Genomic DNA, 17,945 nt, shown 5'->3' with positions numbered 1-17,945 from the left:
TATCTCCTAAATGTGTTTAGGAGTTATTTACTTTAGTAGAAGCCAGTGATGTCACAGAATGCTGTCCACTAAGAGAATTGTGCTACAGCTATGACCCCCTACGCACATGCATGTCTCCACCCGGAAAGATGAAGATGAAGTCCTGTTGGTGGTGACAGTGCTTTGCTGAAAGGCTTTGTTTTACAGTAAGTCTTTTTTGTTTTTTTTGCAGTTTACTACCGCTTCAAGACATTAAGGTTATATGATATATATATATATATATATATACATACATATAGATATATATATATATACATACACATATATATATATATACATACATACATACATACATATAGATATATATATATATATATATATATATAGAGAGAGAGACATAGTAACTTTTTGATTTGAATCAGAAAGAAAATAGCTGAGTTTAAATAGCTGGTGTTAGGCAAGTGTACCAGTGATTGCCATGCTGGTGTTCCCCTTTAACAATGTCATAACAATTCATCTTTACAAATGGTTACTGTCTGCAAGAAGAGCATGACATATACCACAACCTTAGTATTGCTTTAATGTTTCTTAAATACATTTTTGTTTTAATACAGATAGGAGCAGCCTTCCAAATGTTTATAACAGAATAGATAAGGTCCATCTCTGTGAAGAACAGAGAAGCGACAGCAACTTTACAGAGAACAAAGCCAAGTTTGCAGCCGTTCAGCCTGGCCTAAATGAGTGCTGTGATGGGGAACCTACTGAAGAGCTCCCAGCTGACAGAGCAGACCTGCGGGATCTCGGTGAAGATGGAGAGAGTGCAGCTAAATGCTGCAGCACTCTGCAGACACAAGCTATAATGGAATCTGTCTTGCTACTCCGAGACAATAATAAACCATTGGATGTCTGCAGCCAAGATGCAAACCAGCAGACAGACTGCAGCCATCATAAATCTGGAGAAGGTACAAGTGAAGTAGTTTATATTGTAATAGATAAGACAGACACTACAGAGAACAAGCAAGGTGTCCTAATAAATGAGACACACGCAAAGGAATCCCAACTGTTTCCTCAGACTACAGAACAATTAATAAATGGGCATAGTACAGATAAAGAGGACCATGCATATGGAGACAGCACAGGCAGCTTGTCTTGGGATAAGAATAACGATTCTTCTTCAGTTCAGAATTGTGGCACATCAGAGTTGAGCATGGCGTCTTGTCTCAATAATCAAAATACACAGCATAAAATAGAACCAATGAATGTGGCACAAGAGAGCAACGCTAGATTTTGTGCAGATTCTTCACTTTCTAACCAAATAGAGAAAGATAACCAAGGCCTATTTGTACAAGATACTAGGAAACACTGTGAGGACATAGAAAGGCCCAACTGTGGCACAACAGCAGAAAATGAGACCAGTGTAGGCCAGGAGCAGATTTTGTGCTCATTGCCAAGCAATGCTCCAAACAGTGGCAAGGAACCAGTAAAAAATATGCATTTGCAGGCCGCTTCAGATCATAAGCAGGACTGCCAGGGTTCACAATCAAATCTGGAGAACACAGATGCCTCAGAAGTTAAAAATTTACTTGGAGATTGGAGAGAAATGTGTCCCCTAGTGAGGGATGAAGATGAAAAGCTTGAAGGATCAAACATAAGTGATATAAATTATAGAAGGGGATTGCTTGCTGATGGACATAGTGTCAATATTTGTCAGGTAACAGAGAGCGGTGAACCACTGAGTGTGGAGAAAGAAAATATCATTGTGGGAAATAATCTGCCTGTTAATTTCACACTTGAAGAAAGTAGCGGACAAACTGTACCAAAGCTTTTCACAAAACCTGTTGGATCCTCCACAGAAATAGCCAAAACAAACTCACAAAGAGAAAGGATAACCAACATGTCTGACAGCTCAGCAAAACGACTTTGTTTATCAAGAGCCAACCCATGGAATAGTCAGCCTTCAAACAAACCATCCAGCAATTTGGGTAATTGTACACTGCCATATTTATCGAGTCGAGATACGTGCACCAAAGCGGAGATAGGTAGGCAGCAGTAAATGTTTATTTCTGTAAAACGGATTTCGATTATGACTACTGGTGGCTTTAAACTATAAAATATATTGATAGAAATCCACTAATGTGGCTATGGCAGGACATTTCTCAATACCATGTAAATCAGGGGTGTCCAACCTGTGGCCAACGACAGCTATGACTGCGGTCCTACATAAAAATTTAGATTTATTTTTTTTGGTGGTGGGAATTCTTTGTTAAAAATGCGTTTACACTTTGCAAACACATGCAGCTGAATTACAATTTGACAGTGTCTCTTTACTGGACTTTTAAGCCCCATACATACTATCAGTTTTTCTGCTGAGTTTTTCCTTCAGGTTTAACAAAACCGTGTAGTGCAAGGGCATGCCTGATTGCATACAAATTGAAACTCCTAAGGTTTGACCTCATATTATATGGTTTTGGTAAATCTGAAGGAAAAACTCAGCAGAAAAACTAATAGTGTGTATGGGGCTTAATACATTTTATCTCCCCCCCAAAAGATCTCCCACTCTTCACAATCATGCCGTACTCGTGTCATCAGCACTTATATTTGTGAGAAACTATTTTCAAGGATGAAGCACAGGTAGCAGAAAATATGAACCAAAATATCTGCTGAGCACCTGGAGAATTGCTACAACATTCATCCAAACAGATATTGATGTGTTAATTTTATCAAAAACAGTGTCAAATATTGCACTAGTTTTATGTTGCCCTCTTACTTTTATAATAAATATTACAAAAAAAATAGAATTTTTATAACAGCTTACCTGTATAATACTTTTCTTGGAGTATATCATGGGACACCGAGCCACAGTAATTACTGTATGGGTCATATGGCACCTTCAGTTGGTGGACACTGGCACACCCTAGAGAGGAAGTTCAACTCCCCATATAACCCCTCCCCTTACCGGGAGTACCTCAGTTTTGTAGCAAAGCAATACACGTGTAACCAGAAAGAGGGGAGGGACCTGTTTCCCGTGATATACTCCAAGAAAAGGATTTTACAGGTAAGCTATTATAAAAATCCTATTTTCTTTATCGTACATCACAGGACACAGAGCCACAGTAATTACTGTATGGGATGTCCCAGAGCAATGCTATCTGAGGGGACGGAGACACAAACAAAAGTAGGGTGCAATCAGACCCGAAGACCTATACTGCTGCCTGCAGCACAGTGCGCCCAAAGGCGATATCCTCATGCCTTCTTACATCCACCTGATAAAATCTGGTGAATGTATGAACTGAAGACCAAGTTACGGCCTCGCAGATTTGAGCGGATCCCAGACTGCTTGCATCCAGGTTCAACAACAAAGTCGACAACTTTGTGTCAAGAACAAGGGATCCACTAGCATGCGGAACGGATGCGTTAGTGACTCCGTGGGGTCAGTTCTCACCGATTTATGCATTCCCTCCTATTCTGCTGCTACCTCAACTTCTTCGCAGGATCAAGCAGGAAAGGAAGTGGGTAGCTTTTGTGGCCCCAGCATGCCCAGAAGATCTTGGTATGTCTTGGAAGGTCAAAAGGTTGGACACCCCTGATGTAAACAAACATATTTTAGTTACTTATACTCTACAGTATGTTAGTTTGCGGATGACAAATTATAAATGAATCAAGCTGATGGTGTTTTATTTAAAACATCCCCAGTGTCTTTTATTTTCTATATTAAGGGAGTGTTAATGCATAGCTTTTCCAAATCAACATACAGCATAAGTGTGTGACACTAATGGGACTTTCCTAAAAAAAAAAAAAAAAAAAAATATCAATGTTGACAGTGGTCCTTTTCTTCTCATGACCTATCAGTTTAGGTGGGGATTGCATAATCTCTATGTATTTGTGTGGTCAAAAGAAGGAACCAAACCATAGGTCTAAAGCCTGGGCATTGCTGAATTATTAGCAGCTTTGTGGACTACATAAATGTAAAATTATTGGGGTTTATTTGCTAAAACTGCATGGTGCAGCTCTGCAGAGAAATCAATCAGCTTCCAGGTTTATTGTCAAAGCTTAATTGAACAAGCTCATTGGTTAGTATGCATAGCTGCCCCCGATTCAGAGTGCTCCAGTTTTAGTAAATCCTCCCCCCAATGTGTGGTCTGCACTGACAGGCTTTTCCACAGGCTGGAAGGTATTAGACTCAAGAGAGCAGAGTAGCCGGGGATCGAAGTAGTGCTTATGGTATAAGAGCACACAATGTCATTGACACTTCATTGTTCTGCAGTAAGGACCCATGACATCACTGGACACTGCAGGGTTCCGTCCAAACTGGAGTACTGCATGAAGCAGTCTCAGAATAGCTCACTAGCAGAGTCCTACTGCTACAGGGTTTTCCCCATGGTAAAACTGGAAAACTTGCTTAAGACTAATAAAAAAGTTTGGAAGATGGTTGTGGCAAAGAGACCATACTGATGAATAAATGTGTATTACAACATATGTGTGGCCAAAATATTTGTTTTGACTTTAGATAGTGTAGAAGGGTTAAAGTCCCTCTGAGATTTTTATTGCTGGGTCCCTGCTTGGGAGATTCACCCACTGTATTTGCCATGTTGACCATTGTCACAGAGATTAAAAGATAAGGAATCCAAAATTTCTCCAAAACAAAGGGTACGGGTAAATCTTCTTATAGGGACACCTCTTCCAGTGACAACGATCTAGAAAGGGATAAACACTAAGAATTTTTTGTTACATTTTCCTAAAATATTAACGGATTTAGTTACATTCATACATAACTCATTTAATTGGTAAACCTTGTCCGCTTACATCAACAAAATCCTTGCCATGTTGTGAATATTATTTGAGAAAATGAAAAAGGTCCCACTGTTCATTTCAGCTCCTTCGGTACATCTGTTAACTACACAATCTAATTTTTCAAATTCATTATTCATCAGGTTCATCAATTAAGAGGCTGGCATTTGACAACTTGTCCATGAATGTCCAACCAGTTCCCAGGAAGGATCACAGCGCAGAATGGAATGCAATAGCTCAGACGTTTCACAATTCCCCTTTTCCCACAGAAGACGTAAGTCTATTACAAATCATCAGTCACTGCACCTTGACTGAGCTAACCTCATAGCTATGTACAAGCAGCTGGATGCTTCAAGCCTACGACAGGTTTAATGTACGATGACTAGGGCAGCATGGTCTAATTTTTCTAACTGGCAAAAGAGTATAAGGCAGTATTTAAACCAGGCACATGAAGAAACCTTAAAATTACAGGTTTACATGTGTCTATTGCTGGAACCTTTAGATCAATCAAGTAGGATAATCATAAATCAAAGAAATTGCGCCCCTTGGCTGGCTTTACTGGGTTAATTATGTTAACTGCAAAGATGCTGGCATGTATATTTAGTACAAATTACTGTATAGTATTTAAGTGCCAATATACACTATATTGTCAAAAGTATTTGGATGCCTGCCTTTACACACCTGAACTTGTAATAGCATCCCAGTCTTAGGCTGGCCATACATTATACAATTCTTTTCTATAGATTTCCTTTAGATTTACCAAAACCATATAATATGAGGTCAAATCTGAACACTTTCAGTTTGTGTGCAATCAGGCAGACCCTTGTACTACACAGTTGAAGGTAAATCTAAAGGAAATTGAGTAAGAAAATTGTATGGTGTATGGCCAGCTTTAGTCCATAGTGTTCAATATTGAGTTGGCCCACCCTTTTCAGCTACAAGAGCTTCTGGGAAGGCTGTCCATAATGCTTAGGAGTCTGTCTATTTGAACATTCTTCCAAAAACACATTTGTTTGGTCAGGCTCTTATGTGGACAAGATGGCCTGGCTCACAGTCTTTGCTCTTAATCATCCCAAAGGTGTTCTATCAGGTTGAGGTCTGGACTCTGTGCAGGCCAGTCAAGTTCCTCCACCCCAAACTCACTCATCCATGTCTTTTTGGACTTTGCTTTGTGCACTGGTGCGCATTCATGCTGGAACAAGCAGGAGCCATCCCCAAACTGTTCCCACAAAGTTGGGAGCATGAAATTGTCATGGCATGCCGATGCCTTAAGAGTTCCCTTCTCTGTAACGAATGGGCCAAGGTCAACTCCTGAAACACACCATAACCCCCCCCTCCACCAAATGATTTGGACCAGTGCACAAAGCAAGGTCCATAAAGACACGGATGAGCGAGTTTGGGGTGGAGGAACTTGACTGGCCTGACCTCAACCCAATAGAATATCTTTGGGATGAATTAGAGCAGAGACTGTGAGCCAGGCCGCCTTGTCCAACATCAGTGCCTGATCTCACAAATGTGCTTCTGGAAGAATGGTCAAACATTCCCATAGACACACTCCTAAACCTTGTGGACAGCCTTCCCAGAAGAGTTGAAGCTGTTATAGCTGCAAAGGTTGGCCAACTCCTTATATTAAACCCTACGGACTAAGACTGGGATGTCATTAAAGTTCATGTGTGTGTAAAGGCAGGTGACCCAATACTTTTGGCAATATAGTTAATTTTTTTCAGTTAAAAAAAAAAAACTGTCTCAGTAGTTGATAATTTGTTTTTCTTGAGTGAAAATGTTTTTTTTTTTTTGTTTTTTAACTGTTTGTTGGTATTTACATACAGCAGTATGTTTATTGAAAAGGTCACTGGCCATCCATTAAGCATTGGCACTATATTCCTTGACAGGCTACTGTACATCTATTTATTTCTCTCTCTCAGGAAATGTGGAGCCTTCTTATCCATCAAAAAAAAGCAATGGTCCATAGCACTGTATATGTATGATGTTAATGGAGAGAAAATGGTTATGGGGGGGGGGGGGGAGAGAATCACAATGTATGCCGTTTTTAAGCCATTTCCTCTTTTTGTTTAGTTTAATGTGATTGAAAAGCAAAACCGCAGCGTCAGCAACTTGGCAGCAGCCCGTTCTACAGGCCTAAACATTGCACAAACTAAAGCACAGTATGACTCAGGTCAAGGCAAGGCAGAGAGCGGCTCACGCTTCAGCATACAGCATCAGATAAATGCTATTGAGACGTTTCTACAGTACCACAGCCTTCGTGGATCAAAGAGAAAGCTGGAAGACTGCAATGAAACCAAGGAGCCTAAAGAAAATAGCTCTTCTGAAGATGTTGCCAAAGAGATGTAGCAATGTAATGATCTAAATGCAGGCGACATTTTACCTATCACCCATTGTGTTTTGCTAGGGTACCTTTTATTTCCTTTAATTACTTACCAAAAACATGCAAGTACCGGTACCCATCCACATTAAACTAAAATTCCAGCGTAACACTAACTAGTTTAATGTCCCCTCCTGCTACCTATCCTGTGCAAAAATAAAATGCTCATCTATCTTTACTTTAATCTGGGCACATGTTCCTGTGATGGGCTCTAGTCACACCAATGCATTTTTTTTTTTTCATGCTTTTTGCAGAAATACAGCACAATAACATTGGTTCCTATGGAACACGTTCATATCGATGCATTTTTGTGCCTCTGTTTTTTGGAAAAGGGTCAGACTTCTTTAAAACAGTAAACACTGCTTTATTGGTTCAATAGATGCTGCAGAAAAAACATGTAGAGCATTTTAGCATGTTTTTGATGCATTTCCATCATTTAATCTGCCCAACAACAAAATTAGCCAAATAAAGAGGAGGGGACAGGGACGATTATCCGAAAGCACTACAGGAACACTCAAAAGCAACATACACAGGTGCAAATGGAGCAGCGCCAATAACAGCTGTGGATTCTGGGAGCCCTGCCGTCACCTATAGGCTCCCTCCTCTCCCCTGCAGCGACCACTGACTGACACAGGGCAAGCATACAAATTATTATTTTTTATTTTTTTTTGACACAGGTTAGGTAGGAGGGAGGGAACATTTTTAAGACTAGTTATTAGTCTGATATTCTACTTTAACAGATTGTACAGATTTGCAACTATAGTGTATATAAAAAAAAAAAAAAACTTAAAGCCAGAGGGGGGCATATTTATGTGTCTTAAATTAGATATAAAGATTAAAAAAAAACACTAGCAAATGTCAAACTCACATATGACCCAAAGTGTGCATGTGATAAAATGTAAATGTTGTTTCTGTGAGAACTTTTATGTTGTATTGTTTTTCTATAGGGTACCGGCAAGTTTGTGGCCAGTTGCAGCCCACGTTGTGTGGCTTGTTATAATATGGATTGTATAAAACCAAATAAAAATAATTTAAAAAAAAAAAAAAATTCAAATGTTGAGTTTGTTCATTGGAGTTGCACCGATCCTAAAAGGTTTTTTATTTATTTCCTCAGAAAAAAATAAATAAAGGATATTGGGATAAAATAGAAAACAAAAAGGGTGAGGTGGTTAAATTGATACTTTATATGTTGATCTGTAATTCAGGATGATTTCCAGAGTAAAATTGCCATCGTTCCTCATATACACTGCAAATGGATAAATCTTCCATTGCTAACCTAATCTCCAGGGCTTGACAAGTCCTGGTGACCAGGCATATTGTTTTCTTCTACCTAATGTCTCAGTTTTTATGTCTAGGCACACAAGTGCAAGACAAGCTAGCTGAAGGCACAAATAACTTATGTGATACGGGACACAAACAAAAAAAAGAAAAGCAATTTGTTCTTCCACGTGTGATTTAAAAAAAAAAAAAAAAAAAAAAAATCCTCTCTCAAATGCTGGAGTTACTGCATGGGCCAACCATAATTTGGGAGCTCTGCTTAAAAAAAAATAAAAAAACAACACACCCCCATTATATGCAGCATACAGCCTGGAATTGCACACACCTGACATTGGACCTGGAAGAACAAATTAGGGTCAGGCCATATATTTCTACTCTGGCTGATCAACATTTTGGACGTTTTATATTCTTACATTGCTAACTGTATTTGTATGTATGTACATAAAATAGCACCACCAAGTTACTTTCACTTAAATAAAACAAGTTACAATTATTTAGGAATGAGGACTCAAATGATATCCGTTTAGGCTTGTTTATGAAACATTTATATTTTCTCCATGTTTGAGGGTGCAATATGAGGTGGGGCAGCTTTCAGTAGATAGAGCCGGTTCACACAGGGGCGACACGACTTCCAGGACGACTTTGTGAAGCAACTTGGAGACGACTTGAACACGACTTAGACACGACCTGGGGCGACTTTAAGTCGCCCCAGGCCAGGCGACTTTTGCCGTGGCCAATCAGAGAATGAGCTCTGAAGAGGGAACTCCACGCCAAATTTCTGAGAAAATTTTTGGCGTGGGTTCCCCCTCCGAGAGCATACCAGGCCCTTAGGTCTGATATGGATTCTAAGGGGAACCCCCTACGCCATAAAAACGGAGTGGGATCCCCCCCAGATCCATATCAGACCCTTATCCGAGCACGCTACCCGGCCGGCCAGGAAAGGGGCTGGGGATGAGCGAGCGCCCCCTCCGTACCAGGCCGCGTGCCCTCAACATGGTGGGGGTGCCTTGGGGAAGGCGGGGCCGCGCAGGTGAATGGGTAGGGGTACATTGTAAGGGGGGGGCGGTATCTGGGGGCCCCCTTAATAAAGGGGGCTCCCGGATTCCAATAAGCCCCCTGCCTGGAGACCCCGACAACCATCGGCCAGGGTTGTCAGGAAGAGGCCCTTGTCCTCATCAAGGCACCCCCACCACACAAGGGGAAACACGGGCTTCCCCGTGACATATGGGTGAACCCGCCCCCCTCTGATGTAATGGAAACCTGCCTGTGTTACATCAGAGGGGTGCGGGGTCACCCATACGTCACGGGGAAGCCCGGGTTTCCCCTTGCGTCAGAGGGGGCGGGGTCAGGTGACAGGTGGCCCCGCCCTCTGCATATAACAAACGTCAGGCCGCCGGAATCCCCGCAGTGTCTCCTCCGTGGAGACAGAAGATGGATGGATTCGCTGCGCTGATTCAGATGAGCCATTGCTGGACCCTGGAGAGATGATCGTCTGTCGCTGGATAGCAAGAGTGGATTACCACCGCTGGAATCTTTATTTTTTATTTTTAATAAAGGAATTTTTCAAAAGTGTTTTGTCTTATTTAACTATTTTTTCCACTTTCTTTGTGAAATGGTAGGGGTACTTTTGTACCCCCTTACCATTTCAAACAGGGGGGGCAGGATCTGGGGGTCCCCTTGTTAAAGGGGGCTTCCAGATTCTGATAAGCCCCCCACCCACAGACCCCCCACAACCACTGGCCAGGGTTGTGGGGATGAGGCCCTTCTCCGCATTAACATGGGGACAAGGTGCTTTGAGGGGCCACAGACCCCCAAAGCATCCTCCCAATGTTGAGGGCATGTGGCCTGGTACGGTTCAGGAGGGAGGGGGGGGGGGGGGGTGCTCTCTCGTCCCCCCCCTCTTTTCCTGCGGCCTGCCAGGTTGCGTGCTCGGATAAAAGGGTCTGGTATGGATTTTTAGGGGGACCCCCACGTCAATTTTTTTAAATTTGATGCGGGGGTTCCCCTTAATATCCATACCAGACCTGAAGGGCCTGGTAATTGAATTTGGGGGACCCCCATGCTTTTTTTTTTTTTTTATCAATGACTTTCAATGAGTGTTCTCTGTATTACGGAGCCGACAATTCATAATAGCTGCGAGTGATTTTAAAGGACTTTTTTTCCTGCATAAATGACACTTTGTGCAGGGACAGTTCTAAGCACAGGCATACTATAGACACCCCCCCCCCCCCCCGTATGGAATTTAAAGGAATATTACACTTTTATTGTTTCACTTTAATCATTAAAATCACTGCTCCCGAAAAAACTGCAGTTTTTAAAACTTTTTTTTGCATTGATACATGTCCCCTGGGGCAGGACTCGGGTCCCCAAACACTTTTTAGGACAGTAACTTGCAGAATCTTCTCTCTGTCGAATATTTTCTCTATATAATCTTGGACTAATAGAGGTAAGGTTAGGCACATTCGACCACAGGTTCTATCGGCACAGATTGTTATTGTCAGTCACGTCGAATCTCCTATTCTATATTGAACTGTTGTAACAACGAAACCGTTTATGTCGGATATTTCATTTTTCGGATTCTGTGCTTTAGTTATCGTTTGTCAAAACGAAAATAGCTGAAATTCAGACTAATGCACATGTCTATTAATTTCCTTGACCTCCACCAAGCAGGGTTTGCATTCCGACGTACGTGAATGCAAAATTCACTTGAAAAACAAGCAAAAGCTGTGTGACAGTGGCCTTAAATCTGAGGCCTCTTTTACTTTATAACAGATTCACTCAAAAGTTCAGGAACCCCCATATTTACAGTATACCATGTTCCTAAGCACCCACCTTCCTGTAGCAATTGGAGGTTATTCTCCCCTGCAGCTGTTGTCATATTTAAAATTGGCATGGCTTTGCCACTGCAGCAGATGGACTTGTAGTTTTCAATGGACAACGAATGCAGTGATCAGCATGCTCATAGTCTGATGCTTTCACTTAGAAAGCTGGGAGGAAGTATGTACAGAGGTAAGGGCAGAAAGCTGGAGGAAGAGTCTGCAGGAGCCTTACATTGCATCCACTGATCTTAGGAAAAAAAAAAATGAATGCACTTTTTTTTTCCCTACAAGAATTATGTGCATTTATTTTTCTTCCCCAAAAAGGTGAACCTAAGTTGGGTATACGCAAATTTGAAATTTAGTTCTGTGTAGCCCTGTCTATTCACCAGAAGATAATTGTTAGACCCCCCTTCTGTTAAATAATTTTGATGGAAAACCAGAACTTTATCAGCAGCCCTTGATTACTGTATTATGACAGGGGTTGGCTGGGAGTCCCCATTGTCAGAATACAATAGCACATTGCTTGTGTGGCTGCAGGAATCTGAGGTTTTTCTTTTTCTGTTCAGTCTGCTGGTTGAAAGAGGAAAAAAAAAAAAAAAAAATAGTAGTGTTTACCCTGTTTTAGTCTAACTTTCAAATGAACATTCAGACATATACGCTTTAAAACAGGGGTCTCAAACTGGCAGCTCTCCAGCTGTTGTGGAACTACAAGTCTCATCATGACTCTGCCTATGGGAGTCATGCTAGTAACTGTCAGCCTTGCAATGGCTCATAGGAATTGTAGTTCTGCAACAGCTGGAGAGCCATTAGTTTGAGATCCCTGCTTTAAAGGGAAAAGTACAGCCAAAGCTCGTTTGGCTGTACTTCTGTGGATCACAGGAGTGCAGTTTGTTTTGCACTCTTGTGACCAGTTTTCAGCTGACAGCGGGCTCCGACAGGTGACATCACAGAGCCCGGCCCAGGCTGGGGTAAGAAGATCCACCCCAGGCCTGGACCAGCACTCGGGTCAGCCTCAGTGCCCCCCCCCCCAGATGAAAGACCTGCAATGTGAAGAGCTCTGCCTCTGAGCTATAAAGAATAGAACCACAACACAGACAAAAAATAAATAAAACCCACACACAATAAGAGGTTATGTTCAGATTTTATATCAGGTCGGTTTCAAATGTCATAATTTAATTTGGTCTGGCTTTTATAAAAGAAGAAATCCCCCTTAGTTCAGGCTTTGTGAAACTGCTAAGAGTCCAGCTTTTTAGACCAGGCATAAAATAAACCAAAGGCCACATCTCATCAGTTCCAAAAGTAACAGACAGAGCCGGGACCCAGTAGCAGTGTCACAGTATTGGAGATAGATCACTGATAGAACCCAGTGTCCTATCACACACCTATGAGATGAGGATTACAAAAGTATTGTATATTTTTCCTTAAAGAGTTTATGTTGCATTATTTAAAACAAATCTGGAGGCAGCTAATACAGACATGGGTGAAACGCATTAAAGGCCAACTCTACTAAAAAGGTATATTTCAGTTTCAGATAAGCACTGGTAGGTCAAATAATCTTATATCAGTAAGTGGTAAAGTTTTCCCATTCTAGTTTTTCTCCCCTCTAACCTGATCCATAACCAAGGGCCCTTTCCTCTCAGCTGATGCCAGGGCATTTGCAAGGAACGTTGGTTATCAAGACCAAACCACTGGAGTTTTAAAAATAAAAAATAAAGTTAGCATATGATTTAACTTGACAGCGACTACATACAACTGATATATCCATATTAGGGGTGGAATTGGCCTTTAAAGTCCAGAGCTGTAGCGATATTCTGCATGGTTCATAGAAATGGCTAACATGGTCAAGCATCAGAAATACTATGTAGACTGTTCTTCACTTTAGTCAAGTTAATTTTCCAGGTGTTGAGCACGTCATATAATTGCTGCCACTGCTGCTTTCCAAAGGTCCTGTGTGTGCTGCAACTACAAAAGGAAAAAAAAAAAAAAAAAAAAAAGACAGACAAACTTACAACACGGCCAAGTTTTGCCTTCAGTAATTCAGACAATGTTATTTTGCACAGAGGATTTCTCAGCACAATTCCCATTTTATGAAGTCACTATAGCAAGACGTGTAGCTAATTAGCATTCAGGCCACTGTCACGGTCATTAAGTGAAATGTGCTGGAAAATAGGACACTTTCATTAAATAAGCTAATCACATTCGGTCTGGGCCTTAATAAAATTATGATAAATAGCTGGCATTTAACTACAAGCACATGATGGGAACAATCTAAAATATTAAACATATATTACGAGAAATAATTAAAACACACTAGACTGCAAACTATAGAGGAGAAATGAATACATTACCTTACAACAACTTTTTTCTGCGTCTGGTCAATCTTGCAGTATACCATCTTGGTTTTCACAGCTACAAAAACGTATAAAGAAAGCAAAGATATTTACCCAATAAAAACAAAAGCAAAATATACCTCATTGCTCACCAGGTCAAAGATAAAACCCTATTTTGACATAGCATTCTATTAGATTTCACTTTTCAGGCCCCTAGTGTGAATTGGGAAAGATTCTACATGGTTGTTAACCACTTCCCATCTCTTAGGCCAATTACAAAAACAGTCTAAGGTTTAAGTGGTTATGCTGAGATAATGGTCGAGGCTACAACCATGATCCCGGTATCATTTTTAGAGTTGGTAACAAAAAGTGATCCGAGCAACTATACAGCCACTGGATCACTTTCATAGGCAGAAGGGGCCACCCCTCTTCCACCACCTGTAAAAGTTTTTAAAGCTCCCCCGTTCTTACATACACAAAGTGTTGGTCTTGCACACATGTTAACAGCGATTGCATGTGAGGTATCACCACGATCATCAGAACAGGGGCAATAATTGTGTAACTATAAACTGGTAACCTGTAAAGCAGGGTGGATAAAAAAATTATATGATTTTTGGGATTTAAATCTGTTTTTGATCACCAAATTAATTTTAATAACATGCCTGTGGAGTAAAAATTATCTAAAAAGATAATTTTCTATTTAAGATAAATTAATCATTTTGTTTATTCAGCATGAAATTGAGCATGAGGCTGTATATTCTGCAATATTTAAATTTTTGATAAACTCCTTCAATGAATCGAAGCTCTGCAAGCTGAGATAACATGCACTGCATTGATAAATTCACACAATTTCACAGTAACCATGAGATAAACCAAAGTTCAGGAAAATTCCTTTAGCCCATTGTTTTGCAAATCTACGTACACTACAAACTGTATGATTGAATTGGTTCTGATATCGCTGTTTTACTAACCTGACAGCTTATTCTAAATAGGAAACCTTAAATTTTGTTTGCAAATATTTAAGAGATTCTAACTACCAGCAGGAAGTCCTTACATTTAAAGAGCACCTGTCATTTCAGATCCATCGTGGTGGTGCCTGTTAGTGGGCATCCATTCACCTGCTGCCGCCACGTCCCTCACCTTGTTCTGTGACTGCCACATCACCAGCCATCCCATTAAAGTGAATGGGACTGTCAGTGAGTCAACAGCGGGGCAAGGGAGGGGCTGCTGTGGGACAGAGATGACAGTTGCCCTTTAAAAAATAAGATTTAAAATCAAATGGATTTAAATCAAGCCTTTTTACTAGAGATTTAAATCAAATCCACCCTGCTGTAAAGGCTTTTAAAGCGCCACCTTTGGAGATTTTTTTTTTTTTTTTTGGTACTGTAGTTTGCCGCCATTCCATGGGCATACGCAATTTTAAAGTAAGACGTTTGGTATCCATTTCCTTAGCGCAACATCTTTTAGGTTTTGCCAAACAATTGGGTATTAAATGCAGTAGAAATCATTAAAGTGTATTCTCCCCCCCCCCCCCCCCCCAGAAAAAAAAAAATGCATTTGAAAAACTGCTGCACAAATATAGCGCGAGAAAAATATGCACTCACCATTTTATTCTCTAGGGCCTATGCATGTATAATTATATATATATATATATATATATATATATATATATATATATATATATATATATATATATATATATATATATATATATATATATATATATATATATATATATATATATATATATATATTTTTTTTTTTATCTTTCCAACTTGGCTTGTTTTAGACAGTCAAGATATCAGTATTAGAAAACCTTGCTTGCCGATACAATTACACATTGGAACAAATATCGCCACAGATAATGCAGAGTGTTAAATCCTGTTTAGGCAGAATGCTATATTATACGTTCAGATGTGTCATGTACTTTATGGGAAGTATGAAAATGACTTGCCATCAATTACAAAGGCTTCCACATCATCTGCCCCAATCTGAAGCTCCTGCTGAAGGGTATCAAAGGAAATTTCCTTGCTCTCCACAGCCATTCCCATGAAGGTTAGAAGTCGCATTTTCTCCGTGTTCTGCTCATGTGACAGACCTTAAAAACAAACATTAAAGACTAGATCAATACGAAGCGAAAAAGAAAATTTAGCTGTAATCCTTTTAACCACTTGGCGCCTGCACTATAGCCGAAAGACTGCTATAGCCCGGGCTTAAATTATTGCCAGGAGGGCATACATGGACATCCTCCCTTTCTTATGCTTCCCCTGGGGTGCGCAGGTGGCACGCTCTGATCACAGAGTCCATGAGACTCGACTTATAGATCAGGTAAAGGGCTATTCACAGCAGGCCCTTTACCTCATTGGCTGACAGCGGATCACAAAAATATACAGATGCCGGTTATCTTTTTTTCAACAGCATGAAGGAAAAAATAAAACGTGGTTTCCGTTAGAGGGAATATCCGTTCCATTAGTACCCACATGTGCTGCTAATCAGTGCCACATATCAGACCCCACCAGTGCTCATCAGTGAAGGTGAAAAATTACCTGTTTGCAAAATGTCATAACAAAATATCAAAAACTATTTTTTTGACATTTTCGGTCTTTGTTTAGTAAAAAACAAAAACTCAGTGGTGATTAAATGCCACTGAAAAAGAAAGCGCCGTCTGAAAAAAAAAAAAAAAAAAAAAGAAGATAAAAATGTCGTATGGGTACAGTGTAGCATGACTAATTGTCATTAAGGCTGGGTTCACACCGCTGCGATGCGGGAACGCCGCGAATCCGCAGCGTTTTGCCGCATCGCATTACTCCCGCCGGCAGTTCACACTGCCCTATGCGGACGGCTGGGAGTATCAATGATATGTTAATGACACCCCCAGATCCGTCCTCATATCGCAGTGCGATCCGCCGACTCGCACAGGAATCGGATCGCATGGTGTGAACCCCCATGCAATCCGATTCTGTTGCGGACCAAAAAAAGGGTCCTGTGCGAGTTTGCTGCGGGAGCGATGCGAATTCAGCCATACTATCTGTATGGCTGAACTCGCATCGCTACGGAGATCGGATGTGATTTGCGGTGCGAATCACATCCGGATCTCCCCCCGCAGCAGTGTGAACCCAGCCTTAAACTGACAAAGCTGAAAGCTGAAAATTGATCTGGGCAGGAGAGGGGTATAAGTGCCCAGTAATCAAGCGGTTAATGAATACAAGGCATTCTCCCATTGACTGAGGTGAACAGGCAGGTGGACATTACAAGCTTCACCTTGGCCAATAACAGAAAGCCTTATATATTCACCAATAAGGAAGGTGCTTGTTCCAGGTCAATGACTCATTAGGTAGGGAGAATTTAGAATCATAATGACAGCCCTAGAGCTTGCACCTCTAAACACAAGTCTGTAATGGCAACCACTAGATTTCTAACCTCTTAGTTCATTAGACTGGATTTCTCCAAACATACGGAAAAGAGATCATGTTAAACCAAGGTACCTGGGATTTATATAAAAGTAAAAATTGTCATAATAGAGGGCTTCGGTCTGGCTCACTAGACAAGAAATCATGGGGCTAATGAGGGAATTTTTTTTTCTAGATGCATAAAGATCGACTTTATAGCATTACAAGACATTTTACTAATTACCGCTGTTAATTACCAGTAATTGCAACAAGAAAGCAGAGACCCAATAAAAACAAAAGTCATAACTCAAAAAAAAAAAAAGGTCTATGGTCAAGAGACTTAAAAAAAAATATATAAAAGTCAATTAGAAGGAATTAGCATAATTAACAAAGCAATCTGCTTAACCTGGCACAGCATAAATAGGCTTGGTGAGCAAAGATATAAAAGGTGTACAAGCCGGGGCGATGTGGATGACAAATTGAACTTCTTGACTTCTAATTAGTAAATCAAGGAAATCAGCACATTCTTCTCAGAGAAGTAAAGCAAATCAAATTAGCTGCCTTCTACAAGAAACTTGACCATATTATCTGCACACAGCATTCAGACCATCATGGTGGGAAGTAATAAAAGGGGAGTCAGTAAAAGCAGAACGCATTTAATACTAAAAACTGGACACATTGGCAGCACAAGAGGAAGTAAACCCTGATGGGTTTTACTTCCTTTCTTTTACCCTGCAAAGTAAAAGCATAATGTGCATACTGTGTATACTAGCACATTATGTGACCTGAAAATGAAGCCTGCATCCATCTTCGCCATCTTACTTCTGGGGCCACAGACTCTGGCTCTGTGACTGGCCGGAGCCGCGTGACGTCACTCCAACACATGCGTGCAGGAGCCCAGGTCACGGCACACTTGCTTGACGAAACGGCATGGGGGGTTTCTAATTGGCGCAGTATACAACAACCATCTCCTAAACAG

At 40.8% G+C, this 17,945-nt stretch overlaps 1 protein-coding gene across 1 annotated transcript in view; it reads right to left on the bottom strand.

Moving 5' to 3' along the window:
• Positions 1-12,369: 12,369 nt before the first annotated feature.
• Positions 12,370-17,945, bottom strand: part of EIF3M (eukaryotic translation initiation factor 3 subunit M) — a 35,799-nt gene continuing 30,223 nt past the window's right edge. The window contains exons 9-11 of the mRNA XM_077460897.1: positions 15,532-15,675; positions 13,596-13,656; positions 12,370-13,209 (exon numbers count right to left, since the gene is read on the bottom strand). Of these exons, the coding sequence (XP_077317023.1) occupies positions 13,089-13,209; positions 13,596-13,656; positions 15,532-15,675 (326 nt within the window). The 3' untranslated portion in view covers positions 12,370-13,088. The remainder of the gene's footprint in view (positions 13,210-13,595; positions 13,657-15,531; positions 15,676-17,945) is intronic.

Source organism: Lithobates pipiens, unplaced genomic scaffold (assembly GCF_037356315.1).
Source record: "Lithobates pipiens isolate NorthernLeopardFrog02 unplaced genomic scaffold, aLitPip1_a1.2 Scaffold_10, whole genome shotgun sequence".
Taxonomy (NCBI): domain Eukaryota; kingdom Metazoa; phylum Chordata; class Amphibia; order Anura; family Ranidae; genus Lithobates; species Lithobates pipiens.
This window is presented reverse-complemented; position numbering and strand designations above follow the sequence as displayed.